The sequence below is a fragment of the Amblyraja radiata genome, chromosome 5 (genome assembly GCF_010909765.2).
Source record: "Amblyraja radiata isolate CabotCenter1 chromosome 5, sAmbRad1.1.pri, whole genome shotgun sequence".
NCBI lineage: Eukaryota > Metazoa > Chordata > Chondrichthyes > Rajiformes > Rajidae > Amblyraja > Amblyraja radiata.
In genome coordinates, this window is record NC_045960.1 from 48,651,507 (window position 1) to 48,676,880 (window position 25,374).

The 25,374-nt window shown below is 41.4% G+C and overlaps 1 protein-coding gene across 1 annotated transcript in view; it reads left to right on the top strand.

Moving 5' to 3' along the window:
• Window positions 1-24,589, top strand: part of slc35f1 (solute carrier family 35 member F1) — a 267,278-nt gene extending 242,689 nt beyond the window's left edge. Inside the window, exon 8 of the mRNA XM_033021169.1 lies at window positions 23,529-24,589. Within this exon, the coding sequence (XP_032877060.1) occupies window positions 23,529-23,753 (225 nt within the window). The 3' untranslated portion in view covers window positions 23,754-24,589. The remainder of the gene's footprint in view (window positions 1-23,528) is intronic.
• Window positions 24,590-25,374: the final 785 nt, after the last annotated feature.

Below are 25,374 nucleotides of genomic sequence, written 5' to 3' on the forward strand. Positions count from 1 at the left end.
GGTACATTTTTGAATGGTGAATTCGAACAGCAAGTGCTGCAGTGACATAGCAATTCGAACTTGGTGGTTATGTGATGGTTGCATTATTACTGCCTCTGAATTGACAGCTCAGCTGGAGATTTCAGCCCAATATTCCTGCATCATTTCTTGCTATTTTGCTTCTCTGAATGGAGGGGCCAAATTATAAGCAAACTGTTAGCTTCAAGATGCTTTAAGAAACCTTTTAAAGATTTTCTCTTTGAACACAAAAATTCAACTGTATAATATGCAGTGGGAATATACCTCCAGAATTATGCTATTTGATTATAATGGAAATAATAATTCCACATTGTCGTTTGCACATCATGTGGCTTCCCTTCATAAAAGTCAAGGACTGATTAAGTACAACAATTTTACTAACCAATGTACGTACAACAAAGCTCATAAAATAAAATTTTACATTTTACATATCCCCTAATTCTACATAACCCCTTGAATACTGTTATTATTAGTGTCAAAGAAAAGTACTATGTTCATTTAGTAATGAGCATTGATGGCCAGAGTCTGAGTGTCCAATGGATTATATATTCCATTCAGGCAGAGCATTCACTGAACAGCGACAAATCAATGTGGCCAGTAAAATCCTTCACTAAGTTATTAAAATGCAGAGGGCTGAAAATGATCTGGTGCCAGTGCCGCAGAACAGGCCAACAATCTCTTTCTCAATGACCCTCTACTGCTAAATTCTAATGAATGTAATGATTTGGCCAAAGAGATCACGAACAATGTATTTTCGTGATCTAAGACTAAGTGCTTTATCTTCTGTAAATAAACTCGGGGAGTACAGTAGGTCCACTTATGCTTATGGCAGGGCCACTTCACGGCTTATGGGAAAGCAATTTTTTAATTTCTTCGTCTTTCGAGAAGTTGTCATCAACGGCAATGACACCTGTTTTTCTTCTTGATCGGCTAACAATAGACAATAGGTGCAGGAGTAGGCTGGTGGTGAGTTACCTTCTTGAACTGTAATAGTCATAAATTCAAGTCAAGGGAGCAGAATTAGGCCATTCGGCCCATCGGGTCTACTCCGCTATGCATTCATGGCTGATCTATCTTTCCCTCTCAAGCCCATTCTCCTTGGTTCTCCCAGTAACCTTTTACACGCTTACTAATCAAAAACCTGCCTATCTCCACTTTAAAAATACTCAATGATTTGGCCTCCTCAGCTGTCTATGGCAATTAATTCCACGGATTCAACATCCTGTGGTTACAGAAATTCCTCCTCATCACCTTTCTAAAGGTGCATCCTTTTATTCTGAAGTTATGCCTTCTGGACCCTCCCAATAGTGGAAACATCCTCTTCACATCCACTCTATCCAGGCCTTTCATTATTCAGTAAGTGTCAATGAGGTCTCCAGCTCATCCTTCTAAACCACAATTAGTACAGGCCCAGAGCCATCAAACGCTCATCATTCAATCATCCCCTGATCAAGCTGATGAAGATTCTCCCACTCTGCTATAATGGAGGGAGTTCCTGGATGTCAAAGTAGCGATGGTATATGTCCAAGTCTAGACTACTCTGAGAGCAGTGTGCTTTGAAAATGTTAAAATCAGCAGCATTATTAGTTTAATTTATCACCTAATTCACTTTCATATCTTTAGTATTAAAAAGGTTATGGCCATTTTCATACTCGGAAATTAGCATCTTGTTCCCTATTGCTTTTCCATTGACTTAACACAAAAGCTGTGATCGAGGACAGTCAAAAGCCCATAACTTTCTTAAAGATTAAGAGAATTGAAAGAAATGTTCAGTTCTTATGGATTGAAGCATTCTGAAACAAATATGAAACAATCTTACTTAGATGACTTGAAATTAAAGCATATAATTAGTTAGTTACCTAATTGTAGCTAATTACAAAATTCAATTACTAGATCTAAATATCCATCAATTTCTTAAGAATAGATTAACATTTTTAAATAGCCTAAGTGTCCAAATAACATTCACACAATAATTCACACTATAACATAATTTTTAAATCTCATTGTCATGGATTTATAGGCCAAATGGAAGGAATTTAATGTTTAATACCTGTAAATTAATGGTCATTTAAATCATCTTGCGAGTGGGTTTTTCTGGAATGCGATCATTTGGAACGTTGCGGCTTGCGGTGAATTTATACCCCATATCGGCAGGAAAAATACTGCCGGTTCGTAAGGGGAAAAAATCACCGTTTCGCAACTTAAAATGTGATTTAAAGGCATCTTAAGGAGCACTTATATACATAAAATAAACGGCTTTCGTTTACCTGTCCCGTACCTGAAATCCGTCCCCATTGTCGGCGTTAACGGCTTTAGAAGCTGATTTTAAAATTACTCCAGCGCTGAATTGTCGGGCGATTAAAAAAGAAAAATACATAGAACGCCCGTCGGAACGATTCTTCAGCAAAAGCTTGCACTCCAACCAAATATATTCCAGGACAAGGTAGGAAAAAACCGCGTTTTAACCCTGCCCCCCCCCCCTCAAAGGCGCCAAAATCGCGCACACGGCCAGTGGCACAATTGTAGCGCCGCTGAAGGTAAGTATTGTAACATACCTAATCTGTTATGTTATCTGCTATTACAGCCACAGTATGTATGTATGTGATTAATTCACTTCAACTTCTAAAACAATGGTGACTGCCAAAATGATTATTGTGGGAAATGTTATGATGTGATGCTTTGATTTATCAAGAAGAGATGGACTGGGGCTCAGAGGTCCTGAGATTCTGTACTTCTGTTGGAGTGGGATTGCATCCTTGAGAATTAGATTTGGTTGTGGCATTGAAAGTGACCCAATCAGCTACTGGGTTGGAGGACATGGCTCAAGGGAGTGTAATGGGGTTGATTTGGGAGCCTGAATGAAACGTCACAAGATAGAGGACCTGCCCAAATTGAATTCACAGCATTGGATTCATTGAGTTGGGGACTGCAACTATCGCCATCTATAGAGAATAGACAATAGGTGCAGGAGTAACTTCGGCCCTTCGAGCCAGCACCGCCATTCAATGTGATTATGGCTGATCATCCACATTCAGTACCCCGTTCCTGCCTTCTCCCCATATCCCCTGACTCCACTATCTTTAAGAGCCCTATCTAGCTCTCTCTTGAAAGTATCCAGAGAACCGGCCTCCACTGCCCTCTGAGCCAGAGAATTCCACAGATAGGCTGCGGGCCGAGCATCGAAAATGTGTCTAGAAATCAACTTTCGTGACCCATGTCTCGGAACTCTCTGTGTGAAAAAGTATTTCCTCATCTCCGTTCTAAATAGCTTACCCCTTATTCTAAACTGTGGCCCCTGGTGCTGGACTCAATTTATTGTTCATGAGTTGCACATACTGTAACACCACAGTTGCACAGCTGGTAGAGCTATTGCTTCACAGCGCCAGAGACCCATGTTCGATCCTGACCTCGGCTACTTTCTGTGTGCAGTTTGCACGCTCTCCTTGTGACCATTTACATTTCCCCCGGGTGCTCCAGTTTCCTCTAACATCGTAAAGATGTGCGAGTTAGTTAGTGAGTTCCCCCTAGTATATGATGGAATTTGTGAGATTGCAGGCAGAAAAAACGATGCAAGTCCATGGTTGATGTCCGCACGAACTCGATGGGCTGAAGGGCCTGTTTCTCTGCTGTATCTCTTTGATTTTCAGAGTCATGTGCTTTTGAAAATCGTGAAAGTGGAGTGCAACAGTGCTTTACATGCTATAGGACACCTTTGTGGATTCCCAGGCTCCTGTGTGTTTGTACGTATCATGTACATGAAGGACCCAGAGGAGGCAGAGATCAGCCATGATTGAATGGCGGAGTAGACTCGATGGGCCAAATGGTCTAATTCTATTCCTATAACTTGTGACCCAGAAGGAAAATCGAGGACTTCACAAACATATTTTTATTTCACAAATGTTTTCTCTTAAAAATTCAAGTACATAGCACACATAAGTACTAACCCATGTAATAAAATGTGGAGGTCAGATTTTTTCAAAATTTTGCAATGGAATTATTATCAGTGATTTTTCCTGCTTCATCTGATTTTTTATCTGAGAGTCAGCTCAGTGATAGGCCCCACTGAACATCAACTACCCATCTACACTAATCTGATATTAATCCTCTTCTCACAAGCACATCAACTCCCCCAAGATTCTGCCCCCAAAGAACCTGTACACGTGGGAATGCTTTAAAGTAACCAGCCTGGATTGTGGAAAGAAACTGGAGCACTTGAGGAGAATCCACACAAGCGCAGGGATAATGAACAAATTCCCCACTGACAGCAATGAAGGTCAGGATTGAAATCCAGTCACATAGTTGTGAGACAGCAATTTTACTAACTGCATCACCGTGCCAACCATATTACTAAATAGCCATTGGAGAGAATGAAAAACATAATTTTATTGGATTTGCTCAGAAATTAATTGCATATTATTTAATTTTACAAGTCTCTGATGGAGTTTTGCCATTTGGCTCAAGAAATGTCTAATATGGCCATAACCATCTTATTAAAATTCAATTAAACTTTGCATTTGAAACTTTGAAAAAAGCATAGGTTTGAATTCTGCTGGCTGTGGCATTCAGCTATTCAAACAAAAGCATGCCTTGGATTTACGCCCACGCACTGAAAGAGGGGATCATATCTGTCCGTTTGATCTGTGCTGGACTCCCTGAGGAGTTCAGTGGTGGGATACAGTCTTAATAGGATGCTCCAGCATTATTTTGGGGACTCAGCATTAAGGTCCTCTGATTTGATACTTTGTTGTTTGAGAATTCTAGGCCTAATGATTTGGTGGGGTGAGGGAGGGAGGATAGCGATTAGGGTATTTTACTCTAGTTTAATGAATTGGGTTGTCTTAGATGATCAAATTTATTTTTAATAAATATTGTTATATTTAACGTAACTTTTTATTGTACGTAAATGTTAAATATAACAATATCAAAAATAAATATAATCATCTAAGATCACTTGGATCTGTGTTAAAATTGTTGACTGCTGGTCAATCGTTGACTGCTGGTCAAATGGATGGGACATCTCTCATAGATGACCTGACGCCCAGTCACTGGCCCTCACCAAAGGACAGTACGGTGCACGGGTAAGTGTGGATGTGTGGCAACTGTAGATGGTGATTCCAGGCCCTTGATGAATTAGTTCATATCCATTTCATACTGCTGGTTAATTATTTAATTTCACATTCATTTAAAAAATATAGGTATCTCATTTGCATGGATATTTATTACTTGAATATTGCAATGAGAGAGGTTAGGTTAATTAGATGAGTTAATAAGCCCAAAATAAGTTTGTCTTATAGGAGCAGAATTAGGCCATTTGGCCCATCAAGTCGTCTCCGCCATTCACTTATGGCTGATCTATCTTTCTCCTGCCTTCTCCCCATAACCTCTGATACCCGTACTAATCAAGAATCTGTTAAGAAGTTAGTACAGGAGTAGGGCGTTCAGCCCTTCAGGTCCACTCCACCATTTAATAAGATCATAGCTGAATCCTATGATCATAAGATCATAACCCAAATTGCTTGTCCAATTTCCTGCCTTTTCCTTGTAACCCGTGATTCCTTTACTGATTTGAAAACTTTATGTACTTTAGCCCCAAATATACTCAAGCATACTGCAGATTTGGAACCCAATATCTAGTCAGGAACACTTGCATGTTTGCCCCACAGTTCCCTGTGGCAAACAAAAGCGTGGTCAAGAGTCATAGAACTATACATCATGGAAACAGCACTTTGGCCCAACATGTCCATGTTGACCAAGTTGCCTAATTAAGCTAGTCGTACTTTCCCGCTTCTAGCTTATATCCTTCCAAACTTTTCCTACCCATGGATGTGGATAGTTGAATTATTTGCCACAGAAGTCAATGTATATTTTTACGGCATAGATAGATAGATTCTTGATTAGAATCTTGATTAGTGTCAGGGGCTATGGAGGCAGGAGAATGCGGTTAGGAGGGAGAGATAGATGAGCCATGATTGAATGGTGGAGTAGACTGGTCCTATCACTTGTGACCTTATGACCTGTCCAGGTGTCTTTTAAAAAGTCACAATTGGACTTGCCTCTACCACTTTGGTAGCTTGTTCCATTTTTGCGCCAATCAGTGTGTGGATAAAGTTGCCCCTCAGGTTGCCTCACACCTTAAAGCCATGTCCTCTAGCTTTAGACCTGGACACTGGGAAAAAGACTGACTATTCACTTTATGTACCTCATAATTTTATAAACCCCCATAAGTCTTTCAAGAGAGAGTTAGATTTAACTCTTAGGACTAAGAGAATCAAGGGATATGGGGGGGAAAGCCGGAATGGGGTACTGATTTTGGATGGTGGTGGTGGCTCGAAGGGCCGAATGGCCTACTTCTGTACCTATTTTCTATGTTTCTGTAAGGTCACCCCAGGGAAATTAGACCCAGTCTCTCCTTGTAACTTAAACCTTCCAGACCAAACAACATCTTCATATATCTATTTTGCACTTTTCCAGTTGAATTGCATTGTTCCTAGATCAGGGTGTTCAGAACTGTACACGGTACTCCAAATGTAGCTTTACTAATACCATGTACAGCTGTAACATCATGACCCAACTCCTGTACTCAGTACCTTAACTGATGAAGTACAGGTGTCGGAGGTTATGGGGAGAAAGCAGGGGAATGGGGTTAGGGGAGATAGATCAGCTATGATTGAATGGCGGAGTCCTATCATATGACCTTATGACGGGAAGCATGGCAACTGCCGCCTTCACCACTTTGTCTACCTGTGTCGCCATTTTCATAGAATTACTTACCTGCACATCTCGGTCTCTGTTCTACAATTCTCCCCAGGGCCCTATCATTTACTATGTAGGTCTTGGCCTGGTTTGTCTTCTCAAAATTCAACACTTAACATTCACCTAAAATTAAACTTCATCTGCTATCTCGACCCAGATGTCTGGTTGATCAAGATCCCATTGTAATTGTAGATAACTTCCTTCACTGTCCACTATTCCACAAATGTTAGTGTCATTTGCAAACTTACTAAACATCCCACCTACATTCATATCAGAACTTATGAACTACAATCAGTAATATAAATCTCAAAACAATAGTGCACGCAGCACTGATTTCTATGCCACGGTACTTGTTCCTGGCCTCCAGTCTACCACCACCTTGTGTCTACTTTATTATGTGCAGAGTTGTTGATATGCAGTAGCCACCTTGCATGCAAAAGGGCAGCATAATGTTGATAAAAGATAAATGTGATTATATGTGAATTGAAGGTGTAACAAGCGTTGAGGGGAATTTTCAGCAATTCGCATGAAAAATAATTCAATGCATTCAGTTATTATTTCAGATGCACTCCAGTTTGCAGTTTATTTGTGCGTGCACGTGTTCATAAATTGGAAATTGACAAATACATTTAAGAATGTTGAAATAGTTGGCATTGTTCCTTGATTTGACCCAGCAACCATCACAGGACATCTTGCAACACCTGATGCATTGGGATTCTGTTCCTTTTTGATCACTAAAAGGAACAGAAGTATGCATTAAGTATAGAAGTTGTGACTTTACGTTACAGTTGTACAATGCATTGTTGAGGCAGCACTTGGTATTGTATTCCGTTCTGGTCAATCTGCTGATGGAAAGATGCAATTAAGCTGGAAAGAGTGCAGAGAAGAGAAGATTTGCAGAGTTGTTGCCAGGACTCGAGGGTCAGAGCTATAGGGCGGGCTAGGACTGCATTCTTCGAAACACAGGAAGTTGAGGGTGATCTTATGGAGGTGTATTAAATCATCAGGTGAAAAAATAGTGTGAATGCACAGTCTTTTTCCCCAGAATAGGGGAATCAGGTACTAGAGGGCATAGGTTTAAAGTGAGAGGGGTAAGATAAGAACCTGAAGGGCAACTTTCACACACAGGGCGGTGGATATATCGAATATGTTACCCCAGGAGGTAATTCAGGCAAGTACACTAATGCCTCCATAAGGTCATCCTGCAGCTTTCTGCACTCCAAGGAATAAAGCCCTAGCCTAGCCAACCTCTCCCTACAGCTCAGCCCATCAACCCTGGCAACATCCTTGCAAATCTTCTCTACTCTATACTTGTTTCAGTTTAATGCCATCTTTCCTATGGCAGGGTGACCACAACTGTCAAGGAAGCCAAGTACACGGATGCCCGTTTGTACTGACCCATCTCCCTATTGAGCACATCCTACTGTTTGAATGCCTTCTGCTTGCCAGGATTTCTCCATTGGTAGAACCTGTTCTGCCCAGAGAGCAAGCTGGCTTTAGACCTAGTAGAAGCTGTGCAGATCAAGTCCTTGCCCTCACTACCATTATAGAGGCTGGCTTCCAATGTGCCCTGAAAACTGGTGTTGCTCTCATCGATCTGCCATCAGCTTATGACACCGTGTGGAGACATGGTCTGTTGCTGAAAGCTTCCAGAATCTTGAAGTGCCAAACCACCATGCATGCCCTCTCATCCATCCTCAGCAACCGTAGATTTAGGGTATCTCTTGGGAACCAGACCAGCTCTGCCAGGACCCTGAATGATGGTCTCCCCCAGGGCTCTGTCCTAGCTCTGCTACTCTTTAACATGTATGTGAGTGACATGCCAACTACCTCGTCCAGGAAGTTTGCATATGCAGATGACCTTGCCCTTGCCTACTGGGGAGCTGCCCTTGAGGAAATCAGCAGAGTGCTAACCTAAGACTTGAAGGGGATGGAGGAGTACTTCACCTTCTGGCGACTTCGCCCTAACCCATCTAGACAACTGTCACTGCCTTTCACCTCAGCAATCGGCTCGCCAATGCAAAGCTCCGTGCCCTTTTGTAGTAAGCCGGTGAAGAATGAAGAATTCCCCAAGTACCTCGGAGTCACCCTGGATCGCACCCTCACCTATCGTGAATACCTGAAGAGGGTGGCTGATAAACTGAAAGCAAGGGTCAGCATTATCAGGAAACTTGCAGGCATATCCCATGTCTCCGTCTGCGCTGAGGCCCAATGGCAGAGCTGGCGGCCTCGGGGCTGTGGTGGCGTTCCGGCGGCGGCGGCGACCCGACTTCGGAGTTGTGGCGGGGTTCTGGTGGACCCGACTTTGGGGCGGCGTTCCGGCGGCGGCCCGACTTCGGAGCTGTGGCGGCGTTCCGGCGGCGGACCTGACTTCGGGGCGGCGTTCCGGCGGCGGTCCGACTTTGGAGCTGTGGCGGTGTTCTGGCGGCGGCGGCCCGACTGCGGAGCTGTGACGGCGTTCCGGCGGCGGACCGACTTCGGAGCTGTGGCGGCATTTCGGCGGCAGTGGCCCGACTGGAGGCTCGGCCGCGGGCCCAGTGGACGACATCGTCGGGAGCTCGCAGGTCACAGGTTGGTGACCTGTTTTTCTGGAGCTCCCGCAACAACAACTTCGTCCGCTGGATTGGAGGGCGGCAGCTTCGGATCGCCTCAGCGCAGAGGGAGAACAAGGAGGGAAGAGACAAAGACTTTAAGACTTTTGCCTTCCATCACAGTGAGGAGGTGCCTGTTGAGCTCACTGTGGTGGATGTTAAATTTGTGTTTATTGTGTGTTTTTGTTATTTTTTTTATATGTATGACTTCATGGCATGAAATTTCGCTCAGACCGAAAGGTCTGAATGACAATAAAGGATACTTTGACTTTGACTTTGACTTTATTATTATCTAGAGTTAATTCAGCGGTATAAGCTTTTCTCCAGAGTCATCCAGGAAACATGCTTGAGATAAAGGGTCCCTCTGAATAATGAAGATCATGAGAGATTTCCCATTGTTAAGCCCTTGTTTCTATGCATGATTTACGCAGTGCTGTAGGTACATTTATCTAGTTCAATTTGCCATGGTAGACATCAAATCAACATTACACGAGGGCTGATGTAATACCTGCTGGTTTGTTTCCAGAGTGTTTTTACAACATCCATGGGAGCTTTGCACAACCTACTCCAATTTAGGCTGCCATATCTTTTCCTATTATGTGCTCAACATATTGGTACTGGAAAAGAGGTCAAAAGATGCTTTTTATTTGTTCAAGATTGATATATTACCATGTGTTGATCAACACTCTCAGTTCTTATGCTTTACCAGTCGAAGTCCTTGCATTAAAATAGATGTGATTTAGTCTTGCAATCCTTCCATGCCTGTTATGTCTATTGGCTAACTCAATCTTCCTTCTGTATTTGACTGCGTCTCCACCCCTGCCAACCAATCCCTCCAATTGTTCATCTACTCTGATCCCCATTTCCTGCTAGTTTTGCTTGAACCCTCTGTGCAGCACCGGGAAGCCACCCGACAAGGGTGTTGATTGATGTCAGTTCAGGTGCAACCCATCCAGTGTACTGGTCCCACCTTCCCAAGAGAGGGTTCAAATGATCCAATGGTCCAGAAAGTCCCTCCCCTCTGACATTATCCCTACAGTCACATGTTCACCAGAGCTCTCCCTCTATCCCTATTGTATTAAAGGAATTTGAGGACGGTTGGTGGTTTCATTGTATTCATGCCTCCATTTCCTTGACACTCCAAGTGCTCAATGACAACGATGAACATTTTCCTATCCTGAAGATATCTGTTTATATTTCATTATGTAGTTGACATCATTAATATCAGTGATAGTTTCCATTGGTGGTATTATTACGATACTTGACAACAAACATTTCCATTCATACAATACCTTTTATCATCCAGGCCTTGGGCAATTCAGAGAAATTTAATCAGACAAGTAATAGGGAAAATGCCAACCTAAATTGGAATGGGTTGTGCATAGCTCCCCTGGAAATTGTATATTCACCCTGGAATTATTCACAACAGAGGGAATGTGAATACTGACGGGCTAAAGAAAAGGTAAGATTAAGGAAACAGAGAAAGATGAAGAGAGTGCTATAAAATATGATTGCCAAGGATGAAATGAATGGAGTGGATGAAATGTTTGTCAGGAATATAAATTTGGAAATGGAATCTAATTGCATCTATTTTTCATATACAAGTATATGAGCTTAAAAGTGGTTTTTATGCAGGTGTTTCCTGCAATCCACAGTGAAGTTGTGTTTAGGGACTAGATGGAATTTTAATGGGCCAAATGGCTGGTTTCTGTTGAGTGACCTGAAAAGCACGTATGACTCAATAATATAGATTGTGTGAATAAATATCTACATTCTTTAATAGTGAAATGCATATGCAGGTTACAACGGTTATTCTCCAGTCTGAATTTTGATTCCAGGCTGTATTGCCTTTCTCATTATGTTAATCTGTTAATTATTTATCTCCATGTGGTCAATAACATGCTCCAACTTCTTAAAACATAGAAACATAGAAAATAGGTGCAGGAGTAGGCCATTCGGCCCTTCGAGCCTGCACCGCCATTCAATATGAACAAGAAGTTAGTGAACTCCGGAGGTGAGGACTCTGACTAGCATGTAATTACCCTGATATGTGACGGTTATTTTTTTATCATTGCCAAGCTAGAAATATTTAAGTTTTCAAGAGTTCTCTGAGATGAATATCTGCCTGTGAGACCACTGTAGCTAACAGTAAAATAACTTTAAATTCCAAATGGCAAATTGGTCAATGCTAATCTTTTCACCCATTTCCCAGACGGAAACTTCTGGCGCACCGAGTCTGCGCCGACCAGCGATCCCCGCACACTAACACTATCCTACACACACTAGGAACAATTTACAATTATACCAAAGCCAAATAACCTACAAGCATTTACGTCTTTGAAGTGTGGGTGGAAACCGGAGCTCCCGGAGAAAACCCACACAGGTCACGGGGGGAATGTACAAACTCCATAAAGACAAGCACCCGTAGTCAGGATCAAAGCCGGGCCCTTGACGCTATAAGGCAGCAACTCTACTGCTGTGCAACCATGCTAATATTATATATAATATTTATAGAACGGTTACCGCACCAACTAAACCGTTTAACTTTTTGCTGAGTTACTCCAGCACTTTGTGTTCTACCAATAGCTTACATTTCTTGAAATTTACGTAAGAAAGGAGAGGAGCGGCAACCTCGAGATCCTGGGGCGGTGAGGAGGGAGTGTGGGGAGGTGAGGGGATAGAGGGAGAGGAGGGGAGTAGGGAAGGGAGAGGAGTTATGGAGGGAGGGAGAGACTGTGGGTAGGAGGTGAGGGAAATGAAGAGGGAGGAGGTAAGGAGGGAGAGTGGGGGAGGAAGGGGAATAGGGGGAGAGGAGTGGGGGAGGTAGGGAGTGGGTGGCAGTGAGGGAGGTGAGGAGGAATAGTGGGAGGGATAGGCGGAGGTGAGGAGTTGGGGAGGTGAGAGATAGAGAGATAGGAGGAGGGAGGGAGGGGAGAGGAGTTATGGAGGGAGGGACTGAGGGTAGGGGAAAGGAGAGGGAGAGAGAGGTGAGGGAGGGATTGGGAGAGGGGAGGAGGAGAGGGGAAATAAGATGGGGGGAGAGTGCTAGGGATGAGGGGAAATGAGCTGTGCCTGTGCAGTTGGGGGCTATGGGTGAGTGGTGCAATATTGCTTTGGGGGACCAAACCTCTTGTGTGACAGGGACCCAACGGGTCCCACTTAGTCTAGTTGGAAATATATCTGAGAATTGGCATGTGATTCTGTATCTTTTTATGTTCAAGTCCTTTGTAGATAGTGTTTTACGGTTTTATTTATTTACATAAACACGATGAAACAAAACAGAAATATTTTGCACCGTAAATTAATATTGTAAACGTTTAGACCTTGTCAACAGTATCAGGGGTTATCCTTTAAGACTGGTCAATGATTAATGTGCTTCAGTAATCAAATCTAATATTAGCTTCAGTGAAGGACAAATAGAAATTAGTATCTAAAATAAACAAGTGTGAGTGACACCTACATCATGAAAGTCACATCCTGTAAGAGCCGACATTTATGAGTCAACGTTAGTTGAGACATCTGGCAACCTCAACCATTGCAGATGCTATGAAAACAATTTATGAAAATATCAAAACCATGTTGCACTGTAATACTAATTGATGACCACCCATCTGACATACATCAGATTGCCATCAAACCAAAGAATAAAGCCTGTGATCTGCCTGGAGAATGATCAGCCAAGGGAGGCACAGTGGCGCAGCAGGTAGACCAGCTGTCTCATAGCACCAGTGACCCGGGTTCGATCCTGACTCTGGGTGTTGTCTGTGGCATTTGCTTGTTCTCCCGGTAACCATGTGGGCTTCCTCCGGGTGCGCTGGTTTCTTCCCACATCCCAAAGACGTGCGGGTTTGTAGGTTAATTGTCCACTATAAAATTGCTCCAAATATGTAGGGAGTGGATGACGAAGTGGGATAACGTAGAACGTTTGAATCAATGGTCGTGGACCTGGAGGGCCGTTTCCCTCCTCCGTTTCTAAGTTTAACTAAACCAAAATGATCCTTACAATCAACAGGCTCATCAATTGAACACTTTGGAAGTTAATGCTGAAAATGAAATTTTCTAATAAAAATTAGATTGCTTCTGTTAATAAGGAAAAAAAATCTATAAACTCTAGAATTGTCAATCGCTAGAACCTAGGCATTCATTTATACAGTAGACTGCTCCCCAAAATTAGTTTCTAACTTAATAGTGTTTATACTAGAGCTGAATTGAAGTGTCAACATTGATTTGTATTTCCAGCCTGTATTATGTTTGTTGAGTAGTCTCATCCGTTAATTGGTGCTGATCAAACTGCGAGATACTCAGAGTGCCTTTTACTTGCTCACTTACTCCAGCTGTTGTGCTGTAATCAATGTTGCTTTTTATTCTCTTTAATAATTTATCAAGGAAAGATTATATTTTATTCTCGGTGATTATGGGTATCCGCATTAAGTGGTGGTGAGATGAATTTAATTCAAAGTCAACTGCGTAAACTTTTATTCGGCTGATTTGGGCATTATGACTTTTAGCTGGTGCTAAATTCAGAGATTTCCATATTGGGATGCGAGGGTTTGTGTGCCACTTGGCACATATTTGTTAAAATATCAGAACTCTTCTTTAATTACAATTCCTATAGGATGAGCATGAAAAGGTTACAGAAATTGAATTGTCTGAGCTAATCAGTTTCTTATTGCTTGAATGTCCATATAATTTCCAGTCAAATCAGACTTTAATAAATCTATTCAAACCACTCCATATACAATGGCGTTTGCTTTTAATGAATTCGGTACAAATTAATTGTATTGTGTGGAACTACTTGGTTTGTCTTGTAATTTATGGTACTTTTAAGTATAAAAAGTATAAAAATATGGTCCCGGTGAGTTTAAAGGAAATGTAGGAAATGGGGCCTCAGTGATTTTGAAGGGATGTGGGATGTGGGGCTCCAGAAATGTGCCCCTTCTCCGGCCTGTGTGTTTATGGAGACGCAAAAGAGATCATGGTGTGTTTGGCAGAACTCAGGAAATACAGGCCCATTGCCTTTCAAAGGGGCATGGGAAACACGGCCTGCTGAATTCTTTGGGATTTCCAAAAATCAAAGAGCCGATCGTTGAGGACTCAAGGAACAGATGCTGGAATCTTGAGTGAAACCAAAGTACTGGAGTAACTTGGCGGGTTAGGCAACATCTCTGAAAGACAAGGATAGGCAGCTCAGCCTGACCTGAAATGTTGCCTATCCATGTCCTCTAGCACGTTGTGTTATACAGTGGATTATTAGAGTCTTACTGATATATATTTTGCATCTAATGAGAGATTAATTTCCTCAGCATATTTTGACAACTTTTCCATTGAGAGTGCAATTTGCAAGCCTGCTTCAGTTTGCTTCAGAATTTGGACCAAATCTGCAAGTTACTTAAATTCCACACAAATCTGTCCTGTAAGCTAAGGCTTGGGAATTTGCCAGGTTTGCAATGGCTGGCCACATCCTTTAGTACAGGAAAATAACCACAGGCTGTTTCTCCTGCTGTTTGATATCTTGTGCTTAACTTGTAACCCTCTACTGAGTTATAAGTGAGGAAAGTGGACTGAAATAATCCTCCAATTCCTTTGCTGCAGATGCAGCTTCAGCTTTCTGTGAGCCTGTGAGATTAGTAGATGTGTAATAGGCTTCTAATTCAAACACTGTCAATGGAATAATGAGCTTAAGCTCTCTCATGATAGTGTTCTGAGCCTGCAAATAAGGTTATTTGCACTGACGAATATATTAATTCTTTCCACATATATTGGTAATGATTCATATTCTCAATGCTGCCTATAAATGGTGTCTGTGATTGAGCAGCCATTTTCTCAGACTCCCCCATCCTGCATGGTGATGGTACTGCAATCAAGACTTTTCTGAGCTTTCTTTGATTAATGGTGTCTCTCACAGAGCGCTGCTGACTACCATTGCTGTTGCCAGTGCTGGCCTCGTCAACACTTGGACACCGATCGATGGTTATCAAAGACTTTGTGTTTCCTGCTGTTTCTCTTCCATGATTATAGAGTTCTCATTATTTTGTAGAAACAAAGAGCTGCAGATGCTAGTTAATGCATAAAATAATATATAACGCAAAGTGGATTAACTCAGCAGGTCAGGCAGCATCTCTGGAAAACATGGATAGGTGACATTTTGGGTCAAGACGCTTTAGACTCAAGAAGACTTCAGACTCAAAGAGCAAACCCTGTCGGAAGAAGGGCTCGACCAGAATCGTCACCGACCAGAATGGTGGCCGATTAGGAAAAGGGGAGATGCAGCGAGACCTGGGTGTCATGGTACACCAGACATTGAAAGTAGGCATGCAGGTGCAGCAGGCAGTGAAGAAAGCGAATGGTATGTTAGCTTTCATAGCAAAAGGATTTGAGTATAGGAGCAGGGAGGTTCTACTGCAGTTGTACAGGGTCTTGGTGAGACCACACCTGGAGTATTGCGTACAGTTTTGGTCTCCAAATCTGAGGAAGGACATTATTGCCATAGAGGGAGTGCAGAGAAGGTTCACCAGACTGATTCCTGGGATGTCAGGACTGTCTTATGAAGAAAGACTGGATAGACTTGGTTTATACTCTCTAGAATTTAGGAGATTGAGAGGGGATCTTATAGAAACTTACAAAATTCTTAAGGTGTTGGACAGGCTAGATGCAGGAAGATTGTTCCCGATGTTGGGGAAGTCCAGGACAAGGGGTCACAGCTTAAGGATAAGGGGGAAATCCTGTAAAACCGAGATGAGAAGAACTTTTTTCACACAGAGAGTGGTGAATCTCTGGAACTCTCTGCCACAGAGGGTAGTTGAGGCCAGTTCATTGGCTATATTTAAGAGGGAGTTAGATGTGGCCCTTGTGGCTAAAGGGATCAGAGGGTATGGAGAGAAGGCAGGTGCGGGATACTGAGTTGGATGATCAGCCATGATCATATTGAATGGCGGTGCAGGCTCGAAGGGCCGAATGGCCTACTCCTGCACCTAATTTCTATGTTTCTATGTCACCTATCCATGTTTGCCAGAGATTCAGCCTGACCTGCTCAGTTATTCCAGTACTTTCTCTTCATTATTTTGTGTTTGTCTTCAATCACTGATTCTTGGAAGCTTCATCAGAGATTCATCAAAGCCTGCTTTCTCCCTAGGCTTGATAGGCATTGTTTGTCATTGACTACTCCATCTTCATCATGAGTTTGTGTGTTGTGAGAGCTTTATATTCAACTATATTGAAACATATCTACTGCATTGAGCAAACAGGTAGAGAACAGGTCATAGTGTCATACAGCATGGAAACAAACCCTTCGGCCCAATTCTCCCATGCCGACCAATATGCTTAATCTAAGATAGTCCCATTTTCCTCGTATTCCTCTAATCCTTTCCTATTCAGGTATCCATCTAAGTGTCTTTTAAATCCTGTTATTGTACTTGCTTCAGATACCACCTTTGGCAGCTCGTTCCATAGGAGCTTTACAACATGTACATACCATGTAAACTTAAACTTGAAGGGTGGCATGGTGGCGCAGCCAGATACCCGGGTTCGATCCTGACTAACGTATGTTTGTTTGTACAGAGTTTGTACGTTCTCCCCATGACCTGCGCAGGTTTTCTCTAAGATCTTTGTTTTCCTCCCACACTCCAAAGATGTACAGGTTTGAAAGTTAATTGGCTTGGTATAAATGTAAAATTGTCCCTAGTGTGTGTAGGGCAGTGTTACTATGTGGGGATCGCTGGTCGGTGCGGACTCGGTGGTCCAAAGGGCCTGTTTCCGCACTGTATCTCTAAACTAAACTAAGTTATGCCAAGATGCCATGGAATCTCATGTAGATAGGGTGGTAAAGAAAGCTTTTGGTATGCTAGCCTTTATAAATCAGAGCATTGAGTATAGAAGTTGGGATGTAATGTTAAAATTGTACAAGGCATTGGTGAGACCGATTCTGGAGTATGGTGTACAATTTTGGTCGCCCAATTATAGGAAGGATGTCAACAAAATAGAGAGAGTACAGAGGAGATTTACTAGAATGTTGCCTGGGTTTCAGCAACTAAGTTACAGAGAAAGATTGAGTAAGTTAGGTCTTTATTCTTTGGAGCGCAGAAGGTTAAGGGGGGACTTGATAGAGGTCTTTAAAATGATGAGAGGGATAGACAGAGTTGACGTGGATAAGCTTTTCCCATTGAGAGTAGGGAAGATTCAAACAAGAGGACATGACTTCAGAATTAAGGGACAGAAGTTTAGGGGTAACATGAGGGGGAACTTCTTTACTCAGAGAGTGGTAGCTGTGTGGAATGAGCTTCCAGTGGAAGTGGTGGAGGCAGGTTCGATTTTATCATTTAAAAATAAATTGGATAGGTATATGGATGGGAAAGGAATGGAGGGTTATGGTCTGAGTGCAGGTAGATGGGACTAGGGGAAAATAAGTGTTCGGCACGGACTTGTAGGGCCGAGATGGCCTGTTTCCGTGCTGTAATTGTTATATGGTTATATGATGTCACGTGCAACAATGACATTTCCCTGTTGCTATAAGATATACGTGCCCTTTACTTCTAACCTGGGTAATGTAAAATATCTTGTATAGGCTAGGTTAAAGAGTGTGAACAGAATACTTGCCTTCATCAGTTGGGGTGATGAGTATAATAGTCAGGAAGCTGCACTGCAGCTGTATAAACCTTCAGTTAGATTACATTTGGAATAATACGTGCGAAAATGTTAAATAAAAGAGGGCATAGCTTTATAGTGAGAGGGGAACAGTTTAAAGGAGATTTACGAGGCAAATTTATTGCACAGTGGAGGTGGGCAGAACATGTTGTCAGGGAAGTAATGGCAGCTGATACGATAGCAGCATTGAAGACAGTCGGACAAAGAGGCAGAGAATGGAGGGACCATATACAGACAGGTGAGATTAGTTAAAACCAGCATCATGGTTGACCAGGCATCCTGCACTAATAGGACTGTTCCTGTTCTATATTGTTCAACGTTCTTTATTATATATACAGCGAAAAATTAGATCAAGAACTCCAGAAAAAATGCAAGTTTATTCAACACTCTAATTGTACTGTGCATGTGTAGTCCATCTCACATTTACATATACAGCAAACCTTTGCTATAGCGGATCACGGTGGGGGGCGATTGTGCCCATTATTGTCTGCTATAACCGAGTGAAGGGGGGTAAATATCAACTAGTTTAATCCAAGGCCAGGTGGGACAAAATGTGGCGCCATTGGGAGGGTTTAAACCAGCAGAATAACACAGGCTGGGGAGCCACAGAGCCCTTGGCTCCACACGCAGGGATGGGCCTGGTACTCATGCCACCTTCATGCTGCTTGGTCTCCCTGCTCACACAACAGGAAGCAGGCCACGTGCAATGGGAGCCTCACGCCATTACCATGTGACCAAGACAGTGGTGCATGGGTGATGCAAGTGCAGTGTTGTGCATTGTGTCTGCATCCAACACCCCGGGACCTCACTTTGTGGCAGCCCCTGCAAACCCGTGCCCAATGCAACACTGCTCGTGTTGCACTTCTCTTTTATGCTACCCAAAGCTGCGCTGCGCACCACCCACCAACCACCACCATGAAGAGACGTCTCGGTCCTCCATAGCCATCATATAGAGGTCTGTCATAACGAGGGTTTACTCTACTACACTGCTTAACCTTTTTATTAAGAGGAAGTACTTATATATGAACAGTATTTACAGCTTTAAGCTATTAAAATATTTTCATAGTCCGATTTTCTCAAGGGCTGTATGGTGGGAATTGTATCCACGACTTAAGGAAAGCATAATTCTTAAATCAGTGCAGTAAAATCTTATGTCATTCCACCCACAGTTCCACCATATCAACTTCTGAAACACACTCATGGTCACATAACATTTCAATATTCTCAAGTGTATTTTTGCATCAGGTGATATATGTGTACGGTTCTAATTTTATCTCCTATTTTCACAAGATGTCTCAATGTGGCACATGCTTCAGTTATGACTCCAACATTCTTTTTCCCCTATGTTAGGTTTGCTAGGTGGTGTTAACACAAAATCTCTTCTATGTTGTTTAAATTGAGTCTCATCCTAAGTTCAAATTTCACTTTCATCTCAACTGCTTCTTTTCACTCTCACCTTAAGATTTGGCTAAACTAATCCCAATCCTGTCCTGAATCTTCTACACGTTAGTAACACAGCGGGTCAAATTAGTTGTTTTTTGTAGTTTGGCAAGAATGTTGCTGGCAATCTCACATTTTGTTCATTTCAATGCTTTTGTAATGTTTGTTGCTTCAGTACTGCTTTAGCAATTTTGGCTGATCTCACAGCCACATCTTTTTAATGCAAGTTGATGAGGTGATATAAGTGTGTTTATCACCAAATCAAAATAAGAAGAAAAAACTGCAGAATCTAAAATACTAGAAACACTCAGCAGATCAGGTGGCGTCTGTGGGAAGAGAAACATTTAATGTTTTGAATCAAAAACGTCTTGTCAGAAAAATTTAGATTTACTTTACTTTAGAGATACAGTGCAGAAACAAGTCCAGGATGACCAAAGGTCACCCCATACTTCCAGCATCTGCAGTTCCTTCTTGAACAACAGCATTATCTTACATACTAGGGACAATATACAATTTATCAAAGCCAATTAACATACAAACCTGTAAGTCTTTGGAGTGTGGGAGGAACCTGAAGTACCTGGAGAAAACCCAAGCAGGTCACAGGGAGAACGTACAAACTCCGCACAGACAGCACCCGCAGTCAGGATCATATCTGGGCCTCTGGCACTGTAAGGCAGTAACTCTATTGCTGCAGCACCATTCCACCTTGAAAGGACCTCCAATCAAACATTAACTCTGTGTGTTCATGATTTGGCTCCATAAAGTGTTCATTTAAAAATGAGTAGTAAAATGTATGAAAATCTAATATAATTTTTCTCTTTACCAATGCTGTCTGATTTGCAAATAGTCAGCAAATCAGACAGCATTTGTAAAGAGAGAAATAGAGTTAGTGTTTCAGTTTAGTTTATTGTCACGTGTAAAGGTACAGTGAAAAGCTTTTGTGTGTTATCTCGTCAGCGGAAAGGCAATACATGATTACAATCGAGCCATTTACAATGTATAGATACATGATAAGGGAATAACGTTTAGTGCAAGGTAAAGTCCGATCAGATCAGATGCCCATTTCAGATCAATGGCCATTCATAAGAATTGAAAAGGTGAAAGCGTAACTGTATTTCTAGTTGCAACTAGCTGGAGAAAACAAATGAGATGTCTGTGATAGGGTGGAGACTGTGGTAACACAAATATTGTTGCTTCCTTCGCTGAAAAGGAAGCCAATTTTTTGCCGATTATGAGCGATCTGTCTGGCGGAGGTGTGACTGGAGGGAAATCAATGACGGCACAGAAAGGAAAAATCCGTCTATAACTGTGAGACGCAGACACAGATTTGCTGGAAATCTGAAGTAAGGGTGAATGCTGGAAATGTGTGGCAGCAGGACTGGTACTGTTAATCCTGGCCAAATTGGAGAGGCTAGGACCCTAAAATTGAGTAAAGGCTTCAGTTAAAAGTGCTTTCTGCAGAAATAGGAAAAGCAGCAGAGTGGTGCCAGTTTGTCTAGAGCCTAGATCAGAGCTGCAGGAAGAGACTGGGAACATCTGCAGACCCTGACAATTAGGTGCAAAATGCATAGAATGGATTGGATGAATGCAAACCAGATGTACACTTTGTAAATAATTGTAAATAATGTTGCAAAGCTTTACTTTGCTGAATGTTGATTGGATTAATTATTGAGCCTTGTCTGGTTTTCTTACATATCGGGGCAAATGTTGCGATGTTCGTTTCCTATGAGAAACACTGTTTGAATACAATGTATTAGCCCACTGTAGAATTGGGTTAGGGAAATGTCTGTCATGTATGGGGTTAATCAATATCTGTAATTGGATTGTAAAGAGACCACCACCATGTGGTTCGGCCCCTCGAGGTCCGGGGACCTATAAAAGTCCGCTGCCACGAGGTCCTGTGTCGATCTTCTGGGAGAGCGCTTAGGACTGCATGACCTTCTGGAGTGTCTCTGTTTGAGCGAGGCCTAGAGGGCTTGATCAGGCAGATATGAGGATCGAACCCGTGGTGGTTAGGTACAGTAGTTGGAACTGTAATTGTGTTTTGTCAAAATAAAGTTAGATGCGCAAGTGCGAGGGGGGGGGGGGGGGGGGAGGTTGTAGGTGGTGGGAGCATGGCTTCTGTCTGCATTTTGGGGAGGGGGGAGAGTGAGGGGTAGATGAATACCTATCCACTAAGTTAAAGGGTCTGAATGAAGAAGGAAGGGTCTCGATGTTGCCTGTCCCGCTGAGTTACTCCAGCATTTTCTGTCTACCTATCCACCAGTAGTGATCGTCGGAAACAGTTGCTGCAGTCTGGCCAGGGGTGGGGGTGATGTCTGCGATCCTGATAAGCAAAATACCTTATGATCTTAGGACCAGCCTGCACCAACTCCCATTGATTTTGCCTGATTTATAGTCAGCGTGGTTCCCAGTTCAAGTGTCAGCCTGAAGCGGCAAAACTGATCTTCATATATTCCGCGGTTGCTCTGTCCATCCACCTGTGCAAAGAGCAGGTTATTGTGTGGATGTAAGGAGTAGGAAGTGGGATCAATGGGAATAACTGGTGCCTATTACTCCAACTGTTTAACCGTTGTCAAATTAAATGTGAGTATTCCCACCATAGGCAAATAACTTTCCAATTTCTCATAACCTACATAGGGAATAGGCACTTCTGCAAAATAATGAAATAGGATATTTAACAAGCAAAAACCAGAGGCCAAAGTGATGTGCAGGGATTAATTAGAAGACCCTTTTGAGAAGAGATCTTGTGGAAAAAGTGGGAATAAACCAGTGAATTAAAACAAAAGTGTAATGATTGATTAAGAAGCTCACAGTTCTAAATGGCCCGAGGGCAGCATTCTGCATTCTATATATTCTTCAATTTATTTGAATTTGGTACAAAGAATAACTTCGGTAAAATGAGGCATGTGCTTGATTGAGATTAACTACAGAGTGGTTCCGTTTCAATTATCCAGATGCATTATCAGTGAAATATACTCTGTGAGAGTGGAGAGCTTGCATAGTTGCAGGATATGAAGCAAAATATTTGAACAATGCCAGTTCCATTATGCGATTATAAAGCGCTATTTGATGTATTTTATTTGTTCTTGAAAGTTAACCAAAAATCTATAGTCTTTGAAGTGCTTAAAACTGGTTCGCGCAGCAGTGCAATTCATCATTTTCTCACGGTTCATTATGAATGCAAATAACTTATTATCACTGAATTGTTATTAATATTTTGATAATTATGTTGCTATGCTGTATGCTATTAGTCCAAAGCATTTTCTGTTAGGCTCCTTTGGTAGTTTATTGGATACATACTGTATACCACCCATGTGGATGAACAGACCATCACAAACCATGGTGATCATATGTTAGAACATTTGCAATTTTAATCTGTGAAATTTGTTTGTATAATTATGTTGGGAAAACCAAGTATCAGATAAAAGCAATACTAACAAAGAACTATTTAAATTTGGAAGATTATTGGTCATTTATAATATTGAGTTGGGGACAAAACAAAGAATAATACTGATGGAAGTTGTCGTTATTTGATAATCTTCTTGAAGAAATGCTTAAAAAGAAAGCAACGGTGATTTTCAAATTCAGTTGATTCAAAATGACCTGATATCAAGCCTACAAATTCACTGGTAATAACTGGCCGTGGAGCTACAAACAAAATCCATCATCAGTTGTTTTACAGAATATAATTTAAAGATTATCAGGAAATAAACAATGCAATCTGTGTGGAAGTGTGGGATTCATTGTGAATCTTCTTGCTGAGGATGTTGTAAAGAGTATCTACAAACTTTGCATGGAAACAAAGAATTGCCAATGCTGGTTAATACACAAAAGGACACAAAGTGCTGGAGTAACTCGGCAGGTCAGGCAGCATCCCTGGAGAACATGGATTGAGACTTCTTCTGGGGACACAACCTGAAATGTCACCTATCCAAGCTCTCCAGGGATGCTGCTTGACCTGCTGAGTTACTCCAGCACTTTGTGTCCGTTTCTGCAAACTGCATGTTATGTTCTGAATGTTTATACTAAATGCACCCTTGTATTTTTTTTTATAGTGATCTTGTGTTTTTTTTTCTTTTGTAGTTTTCAGGACTTTACCTTCTGTCTTTTTTCACAATCATTCTTGGATTAATCTTCTACTCTTCAACTTCCACGTATGTGGCCCAAGATCCACGAGTATACAAGCAGTTCCGCAACCCAGCAGGTCCTGCAGTGGAGATACCAACAACGGGCCAACTGGAGCCATCAGTCACATATTCCAGCCTGGGGCAGGAGACTGAGGAGGAGGCTCATGTCAGAGTTCCCTGAAGAGACACAAAGAATGCACCCTGGCATTTCAATGGGTTTTATTCTGCATTCCAGATTTTTGTTTTTTGTTTACATCACCTCATTTCCCCAATTTTTGTTTATTACATTTTAATATTTATTTTTTGAAGCCAAATTTCTAGAATTCTTTTTACTAATTGTAGAGTTTAGTGAAATGTTATTTGCAACAATTGGGATTAATGTGTCAGTTCACTGACTAAGAGTTTCTAAGTGAATTGCAATCAACTGATGGTTTAAAATGTGCCATCTAAAGCATTTTTATAATATAGTCTATATATCACTACCACTGTATGGGAATAAAGGGGATTTTAACTGAGTTTAAATATGCACTGTATTTTTTCTCATTTCCAGTCATTCCCATCTTTTTTGCACATGAATGAATCCATACTAAGGCCATCTTGAAGTCATTTATAGGGTGATGTTATCTTTCTATTCAAAGCACCATTATATGACCTCTGAACCTGTGTAATTCTAGAATGGGTTATTGTATAGTTTAGAATTTGCTAACTTGTGCTGTTAACATTTTTGACAACTTGTGTAGTACCTCTGTGTTGCTTTAACAATAGTAGTCTTCACAATTAGATTACAGTAAGTACGGACTGTACCCCATGGGTAGAAATCCACTGTTAAATAAGCAAAGAAAATAACATGAGACAGTTAAACTTAGCACCATTACAAGAAAACAAACCAAAAACTGCACAGTTCAACTGAAAGAAGCCCTTTATCTTTTTGATATCTGCATGCTCTTTATGGACTGGCTGTGGCAATGTAATGATGTTTTCAAATAAATGCTTTATGAAAGATAATATCACAATATACACTCCTGTCTTGTACTTGCAATTAATCAGGCAATAATGCTACTTCAAAAATATAAAGCAATCATACTTTTTCAGTTCATTAGTCTTACAACTATCGACGATTTACAATTAGATAACAGTCATGATCGCGACTTAGTGGTTAGGTTATATGCATTATAGCTAACTTGGTATATATGGTGTTGGTGATTAATTGTGTGAAGTATGAATAGTTATCTACATTGATTATTGCATCTTTTGTTTCTTTGCTAAAAGCCTCAAAAATCATTTAAATCTCAGATTCACATTATAAATGAGTGCAATTATGATCAGCCTGTTTATCGGCAAAATGCAAACTGAATTAATTAGTCCAGGATAGATAAGGAATTCCATTTTAAATACAATCACTGCTGGCAGAGCCAAAATTCATATATATTTTTTCTATTTATTCCAAGCTCCATGAAAGAAATTTATGAAAAATAAAGATGAAGGGAAATTATATTTACTAAAAATATTCCAATCTCAAAGAGAAGCAGAATTCATCAGCAAAGATTTAATATAAATCAGATTAAACTGCAGGTTAGACAGAAAGTCAAAGGATTTCAATTTAAGAAGTGACATACATGTTTTAATCTTTGCTTTCCATTTTAAACCGTACGTTTATAGGCTTTGAATACTCTGAAATATTTTAAAATCTATTACTTAGCATTAACTCCCATTGCATTGTATAATTGTCCTGGATCAAGAGAAACATTTATTAAAAAACTAGACTGAGTGGAACCCGTTGGGTCCCAGCATCACACGGGAGG